This window comes from Carassius auratus, chromosome 4, assembly GCF_003368295.1.
Source record: "Carassius auratus strain Wakin chromosome 4, ASM336829v1, whole genome shotgun sequence".
Taxonomy (NCBI): domain Eukaryota; kingdom Metazoa; phylum Chordata; class Actinopteri; order Cypriniformes; family Cyprinidae; genus Carassius; species Carassius auratus.
In genome coordinates, this window is record NC_039246.1 from 890,111 (window position 1) to 910,354 (window position 20,244).

Sequence of the window (20,244 nt, forward strand, 5' to 3'; positions counted from 1 at the left end):
TCAGAGACCTCAATACATGGTACACCACACACAATGACGGTAACAATCAGTGAATAGTGTTTGAGTATAAATGGGTCATTTTGAGTAGAAAATGAACTTCAGGCATCACAAAAATGAATGTCACTAAAACTAAAATTAAAAGCAACCATAAAACTGTGTAAATACAACTCGAAAACTGTGAAAAATGTAACATTTTTAATTATTCATGCCTCAGTGCATGATTGGAAATACACTGAAAAAAAATTATACATTGAATTTACTAAAAATATTTATGGTAAGTGGTTGCAATCAATTTATTTTAGCTATATTTAAATAAGCAAATGTATTATCACCAAAATATAAAATTAACTTTCAGCAAAATTTGTTTATTTAAATGTAGCTAAAATAAATTGATTGCAACCACTTACCATAAATATTTTTTTCAGTGTATGGGATCATAACTTTGATATTTACTTAAAGAATCCTTGTAAACATAACAAACTGTTGCAAGTAATATATACTGATGAGTTCCAACTTTAATTTCTACAAGCTTAAATTGAGTACTAACATAGAATTTAGGTTTTTTATATTCTTGCCTTAACTAAATTATTTAATGTAGAAATTACTTTTGATTTTATGTAGTATTTACTTCACCACAAAATCATCTAACTTACCATACCCATAGCTCAAAAAAACTGCTCTAGAACAAATAATTAAGAAGATTAAAGATTACCCGTCCAAAACTATTTAGATCTTATGTTTAACCACATTATAAGGCAGATTCCCGAAGACTGTGGTAAAGCTAATGTTAGACGGGAACAGCTTGATGCAGCCTGGAGCTGCAATTTTATTTTATAAAACTACATTTTCATCCAAAAATATTTTTTAAATACAGTTCGACACAAGTAATATTTGCGTTATTTATGTGTGTGCGTGCAAGGAGTATGTGACCGTTGGTCGCTGTGTAATTTATCCCAAAGTCTCGTTCTGAACTAGAGCATATTATATTCTTTATAGAGTGAAAAAATAAACTATTCACTATAATAAATTGTGCTCTATTACATGAAATATTTCTTATTGTGCACATTGAATGATGAAATTTCCGGGACTGGAATGAAAAGGTCTTCAGTTCCTACCGTGAAACTGACTGGAAACTCCTTTTGACGCCCTTGTAAATGTGCATTTGTGCACATGCGCACAGAATCAACTTAATATTTTCAAACTGAATTTAATTAATACACATGGCTTGGATTTAAAACACATGGAATTCGTTTAAAACCAATTAATATTTATTAATTAAAATCAAAAACTAAATTTAAATGGATTAAACTAGCAAAATTTAATTACGCTTAATTTAATTGGGGCCAAAATCATTTTTTTCAGTGTACGATAATAGATTATTATCAGATCATGCCCCTGTTACTCTTAATTTAAATATACAATTTAGTAGAGGGAATCATTCTTGGAAATTCGATGATATGCTACTGAAGGATGACAAATTTTATGAGTATCTTTCTAACAATTTTGCAATGTTCTTAGAAAATAATGATAAAGGAGATGTATCAGATTCAGTTATTTGGGAGACAATGAAGGCAGTTATCAGAGGAGATATTATAGCATATCATAGCCCTGTATTGGACTTCTAGGTGCTGAGAATGCCTTTTGTAGTAAATATCAAACACAGGCCATTTCGCTTTGCATGTTGCTTGCTAAAAAACTGATCTTACAGATGTGGAAAGCAGATTCTGTTCCTACGTTTGAGATGTGGGCAAGGGAACTAGGAAATATGTTACATCTGGAAGAATTGAGATTTATATTAAAAGATAAATTATACATTTTTATCAAGATCTGGAAACCAGTAAAACTGTTCTTACATGCAGTCTGGTAGCTGTTGTCATTCATCAAGACAAAAGTTTATATATTAACACTCTATTGCTCATGTATAACATTCTTAATTATAAAGCACTTCAAGTAACCTTTCGTTTTTATTTTATTTTATTTTTTTATTTTTTTGGGGTGGGGGGAGGGTTGTTTCAATATAAGCTTTACATTTCTTGGCTTCAAAGTTATTTATAGTATACAGCTAAGAGTGTTTGTTGTTGCATTATATTTGTATAGTAGCTACTCGATGACATTGTATATATGTTGTTTCAAGAAATTGAATAAAGAAAAAAATAAAGAAAACCTGTAAAGATATGTTGACCAGATTTTTAAAACAGTGATTACATATTGTTTATGCCAGACTGCATGCTCTAATATGTAATACCCACTACATACAACAAATAAAATAAATGTATGTTTATGTAAACAAAAAAAAAAAAAGCACTATATAAAAACTATTATAACAATGGGTTTGTGTAGCTCTGCTTCTAGTCGCACACACCCAATGAACCAATGAAAGCATGATACATGAACTAAGTAACCAATATTAGGCCGGGTTCACACCGCAAGCTGCAGCAGAGCGAAAGCAGCGCGTTAGCAGCAGGTAAGCAGAGCTGAATCAGCACAGGGATATTTTGCTTTCACACCGGCAGCGGAGGCAGCGAACTGAACAGCGGATTTATATATATATATATATATATATATATATATATATATATATATATATATATATATATATAAAATAGAAAAATATGTGAATTTAAATATCATACATTTTTTTATGTAATTTGCTAAGAACATAGTAGATATCATTAATGCAAAATTTGGGCAAATTACTTTTTCGTTTCAGTACATGTGTATTTTGGCCATGATCATTGTCACTTTATCTTCTATACATATTTTTTTGATTAATGTTCTTTCCTAACATACTCCAGTTCTTGTTAAAACACCCTAGATGTGCTTATTTTGTGCATTTAGAGCACTTTTTGTGTGAAATCATATTTATTTTGTCCATCAAAGGTGTACTTTCCCTTTAACTGAGCGTCAGCAGCGCAGCAAAAATAGACCCAGCGCTGAAACGATCGCGGCACTGCTGCTTCTGCTCTGCTTCTGCTACGCTCTGCCGCGCAGCCTCTGCGTGCGGTGTGAATGCTCTCATCTGTTAACATAGGCACTGAAAAAATACACGCTGCTTCTGCTCTGCTGCAGCTTGCGGTGTGAATCCGGCCTAAGGCTACGTCTACATTAATCCGGATACATTTGAGAATAGCATTATAATTTCAAAAATGTCTTTTCAAATGAAAACGAATTAGTGTGGACATGGACATGAACTGAAAATAAAATACATTAACACGTGAACAAAACTCAAACCAACCATGACACATGCACTTTATTTATACAGAAACTGTGAACTGAACTGTTATAGGATAGCATATTTTTATAAAAACACTATACCTTAGAAAAGTCCTTGAATCTCCTCTGTCAAACCTAATTGGTCGATCCATAGACCTGTCACTCTTCACAGACACACAGCTGGACTCTGCTTCTGATCTCTTCTGATGAACTGGACTAAAACAGAAAGATTAAAGTTTATCCTTTAAATTACTGTAAAAAAATTAAATGTACATTTATCATAATCAAATACACTTTAAATAGCACTTCATATTCTTTTCATAATGTAATGATTATCTACTGAAGGTAAACATTGAAAGAACCCAATTGCAGCTTTATGTAAACCAAAAGTGAGCAAACAATACAAATGCTTGACACTTCATGCTTTCTGTTTTTCATTGCTCATATTTTGAAGAGTCTCAAAATAGTGTGTTAGTTTACTTTTATATAATGAGTTAGATTTATTATTTGGATAATTGTGTTTGTGTATCTATATGAAATTTACCAAATATAAGCAATAGCTAAACCAGTTTTCTTCCAAATTTGTAATGTTATACAGTAAAAAAAATAAAAAAAATAAAAAAAAAAAAAAAATATATATATATATATATATATACTGTATATGTATATATACAGTACATACCAAAAGTTTGGAAACATTACTATTTTATTATTTTTGAAAGAAGTTTCTTCTGCTCATCAAGCCTGCATTCATTTGATCAAAAATACAGAAAAAAAAATGTAATATTGTGATATGTTATTACAATTTAAAATAATTGTTTTTAAATTTATTATACTTTAAATTATCATTTATTTCTGTGATGCAAAGCTGAATTTTTAGGATCATTATCACATGATCCTTTAGAAATCATTCTAATGTGGTGATTCATTATCAAAGTTGGAAACAGTTCTGCTGCTTAATTTTTTTTTTCAGAACATGTGATACTTTTTTAGGATACTTTGATGAATAAAAAATAAAAAACAATAACAATTTTATTCAGCAAGGATGTGTTAAATTGATAAAAAGTGATAGTAAAGAAAATATATTATTAGAATATATACTGTATTATTAGAATTTAATTTTTATTTTGAATAAATGCAGTTCTTTTTAACCTTTTATTCATCAAATATATTAGACAACAGAACTGTTTCCAACACTCTTGATTTCTAAATGATCATGTGATAGACTGGATGTTACATGTGACACTGAAGGCTGGAGTAATGATGCTGAAAATTCAGCTTTGCATCACAGGAATAAATTTTTTTTTTTTAAGTATATTCAAATAGAAAACTATTATTAAAAACTATTGTTAAAACGCAGATCAAAGTCAACCAAATTGTCTAACCAGAATGCATTGCTTTGGTCAGGCAGCAGCCGATTATTTGGAGCTGAATGAAGTCAAACAAGCCTAATGGCAACATGACAAGAACAACCTATGACAGAATGGAGCTGAAGAACCTGAGAAATTGAAGACCACATGACAAAAGTATAGGTGTGTTCGACTTGAAGCTTAGATGTCATACACTACCTACAAGACCACAGGAACCAGATGAGTCCTCTGCACAATCTGACGATCTGATCTCAGCCTAGATTTAAACTGCTGGTTTCATTTGGCCAGAGGTGAAAGACACACTATTTCAACACTTATTCCCCGGTTAAACACTGTAAAGCTGTTTTGACACAATTTGCATTGTAAAGACCACTATATAATTGAATATAAAAACAATTACAAAAATGTGTCTGCGTAGCACTGCTTCAAGTCTATCACACCCAATGAACCAATGAAAGCATGACACATGAACTAAGTAAACAATATTAGGATAACATGAGGAGCAAGAGGAACCATGACTAAGAACTAAACAATATAAAATACATGAACACATGAACAAAACCCACAATGACACATGCACTGTATTTATACAGAAATTGTGAACTGAACTGTGCCTAAGACCAGTTGTTGAATTTCCTCAGTTTAAACCTAATTAACAAACCTAATTGGTAAACCTAAAAACTTATAAATTTATCATGATTAAATCACTTTAAAAAGCACTTATAGCCATTTCATACACCTTTTGTATACAAAAATAACATTCTGAAAATACCTGAATCACCACAGCTAAATTCAACTACACATTTATCCCTATCAAATTCACTTTAAATAGTGCCGTATAATCTTTCATAAATTGTGTTTATAAAAACAATTGTGAACTGATATGCAATAAAATATACTTGCATATAAAATTTCATGTCAGAATCATATTTTTATAAAAACACTATACCTTAGAAAAGTCCTTGAGTCTCTGTTAAACCTAATTGGTCGATCCATAGACCTGTCACTCTTCACAGACACACAGCTGGACTCTGCTTCTGATCTCTTCTGATGAACTGGACTAAAACAGAGAGATTAAAATTCATCCTTTAAATTAATGTAACAAATCAACTGTACATTTATCATTATCAAATACACTTAAAATAGCACTTTTTTTTTTTTTCATACTGTAATGATTGTCTAATGTAGGTGAGCATTGAATGAACCCAAGTGCAGCTTCATGAAATCCAAAAGTGAGCAAACAATACATAAAGACTTGGCTTGGCTTGGCTAAACAAGAACACAGACATGGACAACTCACCAAACAATAATTTCCTTTCAGTCGGACACTATGAATCATTTCGACTGACGAATTTGGATTTTGGGATTTTCAATAGTGAATGTAGATTCTACAGCGTCTAACACTTCAGTTTCATCCATCGCACCCAAGGATAAACTGCAGTGCTTTACAACTATAGGACAGGAAGACCTAAATAAACTTATCAGTGTATCTAAACCAACAACATGTTTATTAGATCCTGTACCCACTAAATTGCTGAAAGAGTTGTTACCTGTAGCCGAAGAACCACTTCTCAATATTATTAACTCGTCGTTATCTTTAGGTCACATCCCAAAACCATTCAAGCTGGCGATTATTAAGCCTCTTATTAAGAAACCAAAACTAGATCCTAGTGAACCTGCAAATTATAGACCTATTTCAAATCTTCCATTTGTCTAAAATTTTAGAACATTTGTGTCTGCTCAATTGAGGTCCTTCCTGCAAAAATATGATCTGTAGGAAGAATTTGAGCCAGGTTTCAGGCCCCACTATACAGTAGCACAGAAACTGCACTTGTTAAAATTACAAATGACCTGCTTCTTGTGTCAGATCAAGGCTGCATCTCATTTCTAGTTTTACTTGATCTTAGTGCTGCGTTCGACACCATAGATCATGACATACTCATAGATCGGTTACAAAACTATACAGGTATTCAAGGGCAGGCTCTAAGATGGTTTATATCCTATCTGTCTGATCGCTACCATTTTGTTTATTTAAATGGTGAGTCATCTCATTTATCACCAGTAAAATATGGGGTGCCACAAGGATCTGTTCTAGGTCCCCTTCTATTTTCAATAAACATGTTGCCCCTTGGTAATATTATTAGAAAATACGGAATTTGCTTCCACTGTTATGCTGATGATACTCAGCTATATATCTCAACAAGACCAGAGGAAACCTCTAAATTATCTAAGCTAACAGAGTGTGTTAAAAATGTAAAAGATTGGATGACCATTAAATTTCGGATAAGACAGAGATATTAATTATTGGACCAAAAAACAGTACACAGAATATTGTAGATTACAATTTGCAACTAGGCGGATGTACTGTTACTTCCTCTACAGTCAAAAATCTGGGTGTTATATTAGACAGCAACTTGTTACAAAAACTGCATTCTTCCATCTTAGAAACATTGCCAAGCTACGAAACATATTATCTGTTTCTGATGCAGTAAAGCTAGTTCATGCATTTAAGACCTCTAGACTGGACTATTGTAATGCACTATTGTAGGTGGTTGTCCTGCTTCTTCAATAAACAAGCTACAGGTAGCCAAAAATGCAGCAGCTAGAGTCCTTACCAGGTCAAGAAAATATGATCATATTACCCCAATTTTACAGTCTCTGCACTGGCTACCTATTAAGTTCCGTATCAGTTACAAATTATCATTACTTACCTAGAAGGCCCTAAATGGTTTAGCTCCTGCGTACCTAACTAGCCTTCTACCATGCTACAACCCATCACGGTCCCTAAGGTCACAAAACGGACTTTTGGTCGTTCCTAGGATAGCAAAGTCCACTAAAGGAGGTAGAACTTTTTCACATTTGGCTCCCAAACTCTGGAATAGCCTTCCTGATAATGTTCGGGGTTCAGACACACTCTCTCTGTTTAAATCTAGATTAAAAACGCATCTCTTTCGTCAAGCATTCGAATAATGCATCTCTTAAATTGTGAGTGTAGTTGCATCTGACCAAATGCGCATTCTTATTCTTTAGCTTGGGTTAAACTAATTAATTTTACTTTGTTGGAACAGCAGCTGTGCTAATGATGTCTCTATTTGTTTCTATGTTTTGCCATGGGATTAGGGCTGGGATAAACGATGCATCGATTAATCTAACGATTATTTTATTTCCAGACCGATTTTCGATTTCGATTATCTCCCCATTAATTGACTACTAACAATTTATACATGTTGATTTACATAGCTGTATGAAGAAAACATGAATTCCTTAACATTGCAATATATGTTTATTGCTCTTAAAATTACAAAATAAAAGCCTGACTAAGAATGAATTACTTTGCACTTTTATAGAGATAGCATTCAATAAAACCTGAAGCCTTGAAAACACATAGCTTACTGAAGCTTACTTAAACAAGCTTACTGAAGACATAGGGCCTAGCTTACTGAAAAAAAATCATTATATTTTAGGATGAAAATAACAACAACTTGATGTCTAGCATATAAAAAAGGTCACCCAAAATACTTGTTTAGAGCAATTGAAAAAATACAGTAACCAATGTAAACTTGACGGCTTTAAGCGAATACAGAGAGTGCTTTTCCAAAAAAAAATAATGTTTTTTTAAATTAACTGTGAGCCAGCAGCCTGTCATGGAGAAGAAAAGATCTCAGAATGCTCCACGTGAAACTTTGGCGTTCCGCCCTTTTTCTATCGTGTCTAATCATTTTGGTTAATATGCACGAGGGAGGGAGGGAGGGAGAGAGAGAGAGAGAGAGAGAGAGAGAGCAAGACAGCGCTCATCTAGTTTGAAGACTGTGAGTGCGCGAGCGCGCATGAAACTTTGGTGTTTCGCCCTTTTTCTATCGTGTTTAATGATTTTGATTAATATGCACAAGGGAGAGAGAGAGCAAGAAGCGCTCGTGTTGTTTGAAGACTGTGAGTGTGCGCTCAGCCGGGGCTCTATCTCATACACGCTCTGACGCAGCAGTCATTCTATTCTACATCACTCACCGATCAAATAAGGCTTTGACAGCCGCCAAAAAAAAAGCTCAATGCAGAAAAACCCCTGGATTGGTTATATAACGTTGGACAGAATGTTGATCCGGCCATCGTGTATATTCAGCGCACATAAGGTAAACGTTTTGCAAACGTTTTTTAGAGAGATAAAAACAGTTTGACGAATCGATGTGCATATTTTGCGTCAACGTATTTTTTGCGTCGACGTCATCGATGACCTCGATGCGTTGTCCCAGCCCTACATGGGATGTATCTAGGATTTACACAAGCTCCAGTCTGCATCCAGAACACCTGAGAAGAGATGATGCTGACCCATCAGAGGACCCCAGATGATGCTAACCCTGAATTAACAAACAGAACTAACAAATATTGCTACAAGTGTGACTGCATCATATAATAATTGCTGTTAATAATGTTCATCGTCTGGCTGACTACGTCTTGTATTAATTTTTTTGAAAAATCCTGTCATACGTGCATAGACGGATATTCACCACCTCTAAGCTACTACTAAATATTGTAGAAACTTAATTTTCTGTAAAGTTGTTTTGTAACGATGTGTATTGTAAAAAGCGCTATACAAAAAAAACCTTGAATTTAATTTAATTGAATTTTGCTTTGAGAGACCAATCTGCTCTGAGTGTATACTAAATGAGCCATTGCACATTGGCATGCGATGATTGCATCTATCTGCCACTGATGACAGCATAAGCATAAATAGGCAGCAGTAACAATGCATACCAGCTTTCTTCTCCTGCAAACAACATACGTTTGATGAGTTCAGTGTGCTCTGAGGGAGATTTTGTGTTGGTGGATGGCGCTTCAGTGTTGGTCGTTCCTGTGTCGATTGGGTTACTCACTTCAGGCTTCACTACCCCCGTTGTGCCACAAGCGGTCATCTCTTCTGACCATCTCATCACTTAATAGAGCATTTCCCTGAAAGAGCTAATTTCTCTAAAAGAGCTACATGGGTGACTCTATGTAAAGATGACAGGTCATCTTTTTAAAGATGCTGTTTCACCCATTCGTTTCTAGATGTGGTCGTTAACTGGTGCCAGGAAATGGTCACAATTGCTGCCTCACGTGTATGGGCTTTAGAACGCTGAGGTGGATTCCCATGCGGCAAAATAACCATCTCAGAGCTGCAGACTAGTGATGGGATTTATGGCTCTTTGAGGGGATCCGGATCTTCGCGATCCGTTCCTTTCAAAGAGCCGTTCAAAAGAATGGCTCTTTTGGCTCTTTTTAAATATTTAGTCAGTTTTAAGAAGCCAGCTTGGGAGCATCTCAGTTTATCCTGGAAATAATCACTGGGAGGTATTATGAGGTGAGATTTGTAGTCAAATAATTAAAGCTCAGATATCACACACCAATATCTGAGTTTGAATTATTCTGAAATATTGATTATTACCTCATTTCTCATGTGTCGACTATATTCCATAGGGTTGCACAAATCCCTCTGCTTAGACAGTGACATCATTATTTTGATTTACCTTTAGTACAAAGTGTGTGTGTGTGTGTGTGTGTGTGTAAAACTACGTTGACTTATGTTATTCATACAATACCTACTCACAAATAAACATAAAAAACAAAGCCGGCTGCAATGAATTTCTGTGCAAAACAGCTTTTACTACAAACACTTCCACACAAGAACATTGTTATCACACAAGAACATTTTGATAGAAAACTATTTTTTTTTTTAAGTAGATAAAATTAGAATAAATAAAATGGAAATGTCTACATACTACATACTATTACTACTGTAAACTTTGCAAATAGGACATCAGCCCCTTCAAGTCAATGAACAATAACAAAGTGGGCTGCAATGAATGTCTGTGGAAAACAGCTTTTAGTGAAACATTTCTATACAAGTACAGTATCACAAAAGAACATTTTTAATGATTTTAAAATAAGTTTTAAATGAACACAAAATGCAATGTAAATGCATGCACAACTAATAACTAATATCATCACGCTATAAAGGGTTGGCCTGCGCTGGGTGCGCCCCTCCCCCTATAACTGTTCTGTCTCCTGGCGGAGCTCATTTGTATGAACACGCATAGGAAAAAAGAACGATAGAAAGAACGGCTCCTCTCCAGTCGCGACTCGGCTCCCATCGTTCATGTTTATGAGCCGTTCAAAAGAATTGGTTCGTTCGCGAACGTCACAACTCTACTGCAGACCTGGCTCAGTCACCTCAAAAAGGAACTGAGTTCCATTGCCTCTGCAGTGGTCTAGTTCAAATCCTGGCGGCCTTACTCGCTATGACGTTACTGCAGGTTCATCAGGCCTAGGCACCTCTCTGGTCCAGGAATGCCATCTCTGGCTGTCTGTCCTACATGGTTTGGTTCCTAAGTGCCCCTGTGTCCCAGACCGGTGACAGGGTTGAGAGGTTTGCTCAGCAGTTCTCGCCTGTGCAAAAGCATACTGAGGTGATTTGTCACATCCTGCCCTAGTGGGACAGCTGCTGCCCCCAAACATCCACCAGCCATGTAGGGCCACCAAATCCAGACAGTATATGTATCAGATGGTCACTGCAGTCACCCAGAATCAGAAAGTATCCAAATCAGAAGGTGAATCAGCACCTAGAGATGACCTCTACAAACCTGAATGTCAGTAGAGACCAGGACAACTAGATGTGCTCCAAAGACTGATCCCCTACGAAGACCTTGTCACCTAGATTGCGTTTGGGACAAGACCACAGGAACCAGATGAGTCTTCTGCACAATCTGACTTATCTCATCCTAAATTTAAACTGCTGGTTTCATTTAGCCAGAGGAGAGAGACACCCTATTTCGACACTTATTCACCGATTAAACACTGTAAAGCTGTTTTGACAAAATTTGCATTGTAAAGAGCGCTATATAAATAGAGTATATAAATATACATATATATATGTGGCACCACTGCTCGGTAAGTATGCTCAATGGCTCGCAAGGCTCAAACTGATCATGAGAGCTATCGCTCGTTCAGGAACTATCAGACGGCAAAACTATCTCCATAGGAAGCGTTAAATCGGGATTTGGCAGGATTCCCATAGAGTATCTAACCAGATTTTAAGTTGTGAGCTTAAGGGAATTCGCTGTGTTGTTTGTCAAGTAACTGACTGAATTTATATGAGCAAACACTTGATATAGATACTTCGCCCGTGATTCATCATCAAAGTTGCACTAATACAACCGACTCAAAACTTTACACGAGATCTGCTCCCCCGCTGGAAAAAGTTAGATATTCAACAAGAATCAAAGCATCCACAAAAAAATGTCAATATCACCTTTAATTCATCTCTGGACATTTTCACGAAGCTAAGCAAAGTTCTTTCATTTTATTGCCTAGTGCTATTTTGGAGAACATGCTTCAGACATTGCTATTATACAAGCTAATTGTTCAGTTATGTTGCAAGGCATGCTATCATATTACCATATAGGTAACACTACCAGTTAAATATACCCACGAGCCTCGTTAACCTGTGGTCAAGGCTGTCGATATTAATAGGCTGCTGCTTCAGGCTCTTGGGGATGCTTTCATCAAACTTATCGGACTATTTCCAACACACTGGGCTTATATCGGTGATCTGCTGTTGCTCAAACTGTGTATCGATAAGTGCTTTATACTAAATGTACATATCGTGAAGTCCACACACTTAAGAAGGTCTTTGCTCAAAGCTATCAAGATAGGAGACTGCTTGTGAAGTTTATCTAGTGTCCAGCTTCATGTGCTAGTCCTGACGTTGCATAGGAGGGATTTATGCTTTCGCTGGCTCCACTTGCGATCAAACAGTCAAGGCTTCATACTCGTCACATCTGCCATCATACGGGGTCATACGGGTGTTCGAATCCTCGAAAATGCTGGAAATTTAATGCAGTGTTTTCAACTTTAATAAAAAAAAATGCTTGGATTTAAATATGTGCTTGGAAATGCATGCATTGGGTTAATATTCTTCTTTACTAGATGGGTAACCATGGTTTCATTATATAAGCAGCTCCGCTCGAGTCTGCGCCTGTGGTTTGTTTTCCACGGGAGAGCGTGCGCTTTGAGCATATAAGTCAAACAAATTTCCCTGCCCAGTTAAACTACATCCTAAGCCTGCAATACATACAATTTATTATGTAAGGACCTTCATACAAACCGTTGTACCGGTCCAAATGCGCCGCCTATGGCAATTTGATGACTTTGTCTAGAACATGAAATTGCTAATGCGCCTCAAAATCCAACCGATTTACAAGTAAGGGTGTCCGTGGGGTATTTGTGCGTGTGCTTAACTAAGACTAAGGTAAGAGTAAATATGAAAAAGGTCATTTATCCAGGCGTAATTGTTGGAAATTGAAATGTCTTGGAAGTGCTTGTATTTACTCGGTGTAAGAACCCTGCTGTACCATCTCAGAACAACAGGGTGCGAAAAAGGACTAACCATCCTCTAATACAATCGGGAATCATTAGTGAGAAGTACTGGTTGCATCCGATCTTAGGCAGCTGACTCGCTGAGCATCAGGCATTAGGTGCGTTCGACTTCACACAGCACATGCAAACTGATCGCAATCTGACTTGAAGCAGTGCATACCGGTTAGAAATATTGTCTGACTGAGACTGCGCCCACACACATGAGAGTCACGTGTGGCATCAAAGTACCACGAGAGTGTTTCGAGAGCAGTCGGCTGACTCAGCCACCGCAGTTTCTCCAGATGGACTGCAGGAGCGCTGATGATGACACAGCTGTTCACGATTGGCCAGATTACCACATGACAAAGATCATGTGTGTTTTGGGGTGTATTCAACATTTGTAGTTCCAATAATGGCCACAATCTGTGTTTTAGAATGGTAAAAGTCTTTTAAAGTATTCGCCAGTTGTATTGAGTCATGTTCATCATACTACATAGATTAAAGCATATATACCCCTCTGTATTAGCATTAAACAGCATATGATCATGTTGATCTTTTATCAGTTAAGAACCTAGGTGTGCTATTTTATAGCAATCTTTCGTTAGAAAACCACGTTTCTAGCATTTGTAAAACTGCATTTTTCCATCTCAAAATTACGGCCTATGCTCTCAATGTCAAATGCAGAAATGTTAATCCATGCATTTATGACCTCAAGGTTAGATTATTGTAATGTTTTATTGGGTGGTTGTTCTGCACGCTTAGTAAACAAACTACAGCTAGTCCAAAATGCAGCAGCAAGAGTTCTTACTAGAACCAGGAAGTATGACCATATTAGCCCGGTACTCTCAACACTGTACTGGCTCCCTATCAAACAGCATATAGATTTTAAAATATTGCTTATTACTTAAAAAGCACTGAATGGTTTAGCACCTGTTACATTTTAATCCTCGTCCGCTGCATTCTCAAAAGTCTTGCAATTTGATAATACCTAGAATATCAAAATCAACTCTGGGCGGCAGATCCTTTTCCTATTTAGTGCCTCAACTCTGGAATAACCTACCTAACATTGTTCGGGAGGCAGACACACTCTTGCAGTTTAAATCTAGATTAAATACCCATCTCTTTAACCTGTTTTACACCTAATACACTAATATGCTTCTAATCTCCAATTCCGTTAAAGGATTTTTAGGCTGCATTAAATAGGTAAATCGGAACCGGGAACACTACCCATAACACCCGATGTACTTGCTACATCATTAGAAGAATGGCATCTACATTAATATTAGTCTGTTTTTCTCTTATTCCAAGATCACTGTAACCACCAGACCCAGTATGTATCCAGACCAGATGGTGGATCGGCACCTAGAAAGGACCTCTACAGCCTCGAAAGACAGTGGAGACCAGGACAACTAGAGCCCCAGATACAGATCCCCTGTAAAGACCTTGTCTCAGACGACCACCAGCACAAGACCACAGGAAACAGATGAGTCTTTTGCTCAATCTGACTTTGCTGCAGCCTGGAATTGAACTGCTGGTTTCGTCTGGTCAGAGAAGAACTGGCCCCTGACTGAGCCTGGTTTCTCCCAAGGTTTTTTTCTCCATTCTGTCACCGATGGAGTTTTGGTTCCTTCCCACTGTCACCTCTGGCTTGCTTAGTTGGGGTCACTTCATCTACAGCGACATCGTTAACTTGATTGCAAATAAATGCACAGACACTATTTAAACTGAACAGAGATGACATCACTGAATTCAATGATGAACCGCCTTTAACTGGCGGTATGGTTATGTTCTGGGCAACACTCCACACTCCTGTACATGCAGCCATGCTTGGACAGAGTGGGGAGAGCAGCAGGACAAACCCCCCTGGGGTACTGAACAGAACCATTATAAGCACATATAATTACAATTCACAATTACATGAGTTGTAAACAAAATGTGATAGAGACTGCTTCCAATGAAGACACTTTAAAGAAAGAACACATTATATCGGATTACAGGTTCAGTTGGTGGAGTTGGGGTTGGAGGAGGGAGTTAATTGCAAGCAGCAATGCGATGGAAGAGACACCGAATAATGGGAATTTAAATAGACCGCAGGTGATAGGTGTAAAGACTGGATTGGTACATGTCAGAAACAGCTGACTGTCAGCTGATGCAAGCGTGACTAACATGGCCTGACTGAACAAACGCGATGCTCGATTTCAATCAGGTCCACTTCCGTCAAGTATATTTATGACAATTATAATTGCATACAGTTAGTGTTGGCGGTATGGTTATGTTCTGGGCAACACTCCACATGCCTGTCCATGCAGCCATGCTTGGACAGAGCGGGGAGAGCAGCAAGACAAACCCCCAAAACAACTATATACCAAAACTACCCAACACAACTGATGCAATTTGAATGGCCAGCAATGAGAAATGTTGCTTGATACTATATTTATGGGGGAAGAATCTCCCAAACACGGAGAGAAGCTTACAACAAGCATGTTGCTTAGCTGCTTATGCAAAATATTTGAGAGAACTGTATGGGGGAAGCATACACCCCTAGCAGCAGCCTAATACGATGGCAGTTTGTATATCATTCAATTTAAGTTTAACATGCTGAAAAATCACATTAAGGTGGGGGGTGGGAGCGTCACCCAAGTTAAGCAATAGAGGATGTGCAAGTATGTTCTTAAAATGCTTAAGCAACTGTGATTGTAAAGGGGGAAGCATACACCCCGAGCAGCAGCAGTCTGATATGATGGCAGTATTATCCAATTTTATATATCTACCATGCAGTAAAAATCACAAAGGGGGAAGCGTCACTCCAAGTTAAGCAACTGAGGATGTGCAACAAGCATGTTTCTTAAAATGCTTAAATCTCATGCCAATCCTGAGTACCCACAGAGCAGTACAAATCCCCATCTCCAAAAGTCCCCAGCCTGGTCATATCTGCAAAGCAAAAATACAGCTTTCGATTCTCTCTGGAAAAACCAAGCTCCTGGAAGCATGCTGTGGGCGGAGCTATAATACTGATTCGTGTTGTTTCCATACCATATATTCACTTATGTGCAGATTTCCAACAAAAAACAGAAATCTGATGCAGTTGTACTTACCTGACTGGGGTTTTCTACCATGTTTTAATAGCAAACGATGTGCAAATCCAGCGTCAACCTGGTCTTGTTTATGAAACATTCATCACTGAAATGTTGTCATCATTCTCAAACAAATCCTATGCAGTGCTGCCAAAGTTTTCCAGATGAAGCGTGTTTACGGGCGAGGTCTTGCTCTCCTCTGGTCGAGATGTGCATGGGCGTGCTTTCCCAAGAGAAATGCTCATAAGGAGTTCCACCATCATCTACGTCATAGATCCATCATCGAAAAAACTACTGAAACTTATACCACCCAGAAATTAGATTTCTCCACTCATCCGAATTGTCCATGTTTAGCATGAAAATCCATCTCTTTAACACTGAACAACTCTGAATCCATGAAACACCATTGTATCCCCCTTTAAGCAAATGTGTGATACATACAACCCCTTGCTGCGTCATGAGGAATATGTAATATGCATTAATGCGTAGGTTGCATAATGGAGGGTGGTAGTCCAGCAGGGGAAGCATGCACCCTTTGGAAACTTAGAATAGCATCCAGTATGAATGAAAATGCTCCATATAAACACCTCCGTAAGAATAAAAAAGCCTAAACTGAAATGGTAATCTGTTGAGAGGTAGGATAATCTTCTATAACCAATCTAAATTAAAATCCTGCCATGTAAACATGTTAAACTGATTACTTGAACCCATGTAATCACATCAATAGTCGGTCATCAGAATGGGAACGTGATGTCGGCAACGCTGTGCATTCAGTGATTAGTAGACACTGACATTACAGTAGAGACTGGGAAATAGTGGACAAAGATGATAAAACTCCAGTTTTACAATAACACACATTAGAATGGAATCTGGAATCTCATGACCAGAGCAGAAAGCTGATGTAATAAGTGAAGCACAATTAACTGCTTTTCAGCTTAGAAACAACACTATGGGCAGTTGACTTGCTGCCTTGCTGTCTAATCAGTCAATGACTTTGCAGGCAGCGTTTTTTCCCGAAGGCACCTCATGAAATGGATTTCAGACAGGCTTCTGAGACAGAGTAATGGTTTAATGATCTACAGCCAAATATAGAGAGCTTTGGTTATAACTAAGTGGATATTTCAATACTGCAATATCAATTTCTCGCTAGAAATTACATAAGTGGAAAACGTTGTTCAGAAACATACATTTACACACAAACTGACCACCGACCGCAACTTTCAGATGCCATCTTTATTTTTTAGCTTAACTGTCACAGAATGTAATGCACGGGATTGTGAGATATCAAAAGCAGCGAAGGATACATCTATGCTGCCTTCAAAAACCGGCCAGGTGAAGACATCTCAGGAGACAGGAAATGAAGCTGACATTGATTTCGGACGTGCCTTAATGCCTTCCAACCTTGGAATGCGACCTCCGAAGGCAGCATTTTTCAGTTTTCGGATGCAGCCTATGATAGTGAATAGCTCAATAAAAACACTTACATCAAAGAATCACTAGTTTCACAACTGTATGGTACACCATTGAAAGGGAATGATTCATGATAGTAAATTACAGATTTTGCGAAGCAACAAAACAAGTGGGTATACTTAATGGCCCCTACCACACCAGTGGTACGATAGAAGACGGCCTTAGTGTGTATGTGTGTAGAGGTTCAATATTAGTCTGTTAATTCCACGCAAGTACGAGCAGCTATTAAAAATATTAATGAAACCCTCTCTCTCTCTGGTAATTTGCATGTCATTGTAGCCACTTATGTCCCAAAATCGAAGCACGAGCACATGTAAACACCACATCGGATTAGATAACGTCTCACCCAGCTAACAGGGAACGTTCCCATAACTTTCACTAACATTATGTAAAAGTTATGTAAATGTTAGAAAAAAACGTTCCTGACATAATGTTTCTGGAACAGTCTTATAATGTTTTCATAGTTAAAATACATTGTCGTAACGTTGAGGGGAAAACGTTTTCATAACAACGTTCTTGCAACGTCTTTATGATGTTATTTTTAATTGACTGATGTTCTCATAATGTTGAGGGAAAACGTTCCCATAACAACGTTCTTGTAACGTCTTTATGATGTAATTTTTATTTGACCGATGTTCTCAGAATGTTGAGGGAAAACGTTCCCATAACAACGTTCTTGTAACGTCTTTATGATGTTATTTTTAATTGACCGATGTTCTCAGAATGTTGAGGGAAAACGGTCCCATAACAACGTTCTTGTAACGTCTTTATGGTGTTATTTTTAATTGGCGAAAACGTTCCCATAACAACGTTCTTGTAACGTCTTTATGATGTAATTTTTATTTGACCGATGTTCTCAGAATGTTGAGGGAAAACGTTCCCATAACAACGTCATGTAACGTCTTTATGATGTAATTTTTATTTGACCGATGTTCTCAGAATGTTGAGGGAAAACGTTCCCATAACAACGTTCTTGTAACGTCTTTATGATGTAATTTTTATTTGACCGATGTTCTCAGAATGTTGAGGGAAAACGGTCCCATAACAACGTTCTTGTAACGTCTTTATGGTGTTATTTTTAATTGGCGAAAACGTTCCCATAACAACGTTCTTGTAACGTCTTTATGGTGTTATTTTTACTTGACCGATGTTCTCATAATGTTGAGGGAAAACGATCCCATAACAACGTTCTTGTAACGTCTTTATGGTGTTATTTTTACTTGACCGATGTTCTCATAATGTTGAGGGAAAACGATCCCATAACAACGTTCTTGTAACGTCTTTATGGTGTTTTTTTGTACTTGACTGATGTTGTCATGTTGAGGGAAAGCGTTCCCATAACAACGTTCTTGTAACGTCTTTATGGTGTTAGTTTTACTTGACCAATGTTCTCATAATGTACAATGTTCTTGTAATGTATTTATGGTGTTATTTCATAATGTTGAACAAATACATTCTTAAAACACCATTATTGGAATGGCTTCATTTTCGAAGCGATGGCAACAGAAATTACAAGTGTAACAAGTATAGTAGACTAGGCTAGGCTATATACCACATTTCTGATCTCTGTTTCCATTTTTCCTATTTGTTCCCTATATTGTCCTAATGACAAAAGTGGTTACAATTGGTTTATATTATAATATACATTTGCAATAAATCATTATGTCTTTGATGAACAAAATGTATATTTTTAGAACAGAATATGACAAAACATATAGCCTATCTTATTTTAAATTAAATAGGCATAGGCTATACTGCAAAGGTTATGTCATGTACCACTGCATTTTTCACATATTTTATTACAAACTTTTCCTGAACAAGGTCTACATTGTGAATGGATCTTCAGGTTTTGTACAACACAGGCTTTATTTTAATTTATTTTATTTTATTTTATTTTTTGCGCTGAAGTGGACAGGACAGAAAAGTGTTGGGTGGAGATAGTGGAACAGGAACAGCATAGAGTCAGGATTGGAACACCGGTCGGCTACCTAACCAGTAACAATTAGGCAACTGCATCCAAAGTACCGCAAGAGAAACGATCTCATGAACAAACCAGTGTTGCCTAGAATTGGGCTACTTTAACACTGCTCCGCGGGTTGTTTTTCATGTCCGTGGGTTTAAGCGACACCAATAACGTGATATTTAACTCTAAAATGCTCTAAAAACCTTCACCAAAAATGTGTATTTTACCTCACCAGAATGCGATTTTATGGGGGATCCCTAGAAACATGAGTGGACTGATGTTGTGAAAATCTGGCAACCCTGAAACAAGCTGTCTTTTCAGGTTCTGACGTCATCATGGTGTGTATGCTCCATGCAGCGCCGTTTTCAAATGAATGGAATTCAAAATCTGCAGCTCACCTTTATATATGTCTACTTCTGAGGCCAGATCACAGCCATTCTAACAGGTGAGTCGATTACACATTAGGTTGTGTTTTTTTTCTTTAATATGCAAATTTGTATGACCGGGTAGCTAAATAGTTTAGAAGCTTGCAGTTATTTATGCGGGAGACAATTAACTTATAGGCTAACGTTATTTGTTGTTGTGTGGGATTTACTTTGAAGGCCTTTGTTAAATTGAACTCCTATTTGTGTGCAGACAGGCTTTGCCGCTTTATATTTGATAAGTTACTGAATCTTACATGTTTCATAACATTCAGTTTTAACGCAAAATACGTATTAATTAACATTAGCCATGTTTCCACTGTAGGGCCAACAGCGTTCTTGCT

At 37.0% G+C, this 20,244-nt stretch overlaps 1 protein-coding gene across 1 annotated transcript in view; it reads right to left on the reverse strand.

Annotated features, from left to right (window-relative positions):
* The window catches only part of LOC113065758 (NACHT, LRR and PYD domains-containing protein 3-like), a 151,625-nt gene that overhangs the window by 112,211 nt on the left and 19,170 nt on the right, over window positions 1-20,244 (reverse strand). The window contains exons 7-8 of the mRNA XM_026237265.1: window positions 5,533-5,643; window positions 3,316-3,429 (exon numbers count right to left, since the gene is read on the reverse strand). Coding sequence (XP_026093050.1) covers window positions 3,316-3,429; window positions 5,533-5,643 — 225 coding nt within the window. The remainder of the gene's footprint in view (window positions 1-3,315; window positions 3,430-5,532; window positions 5,644-20,244) is intronic.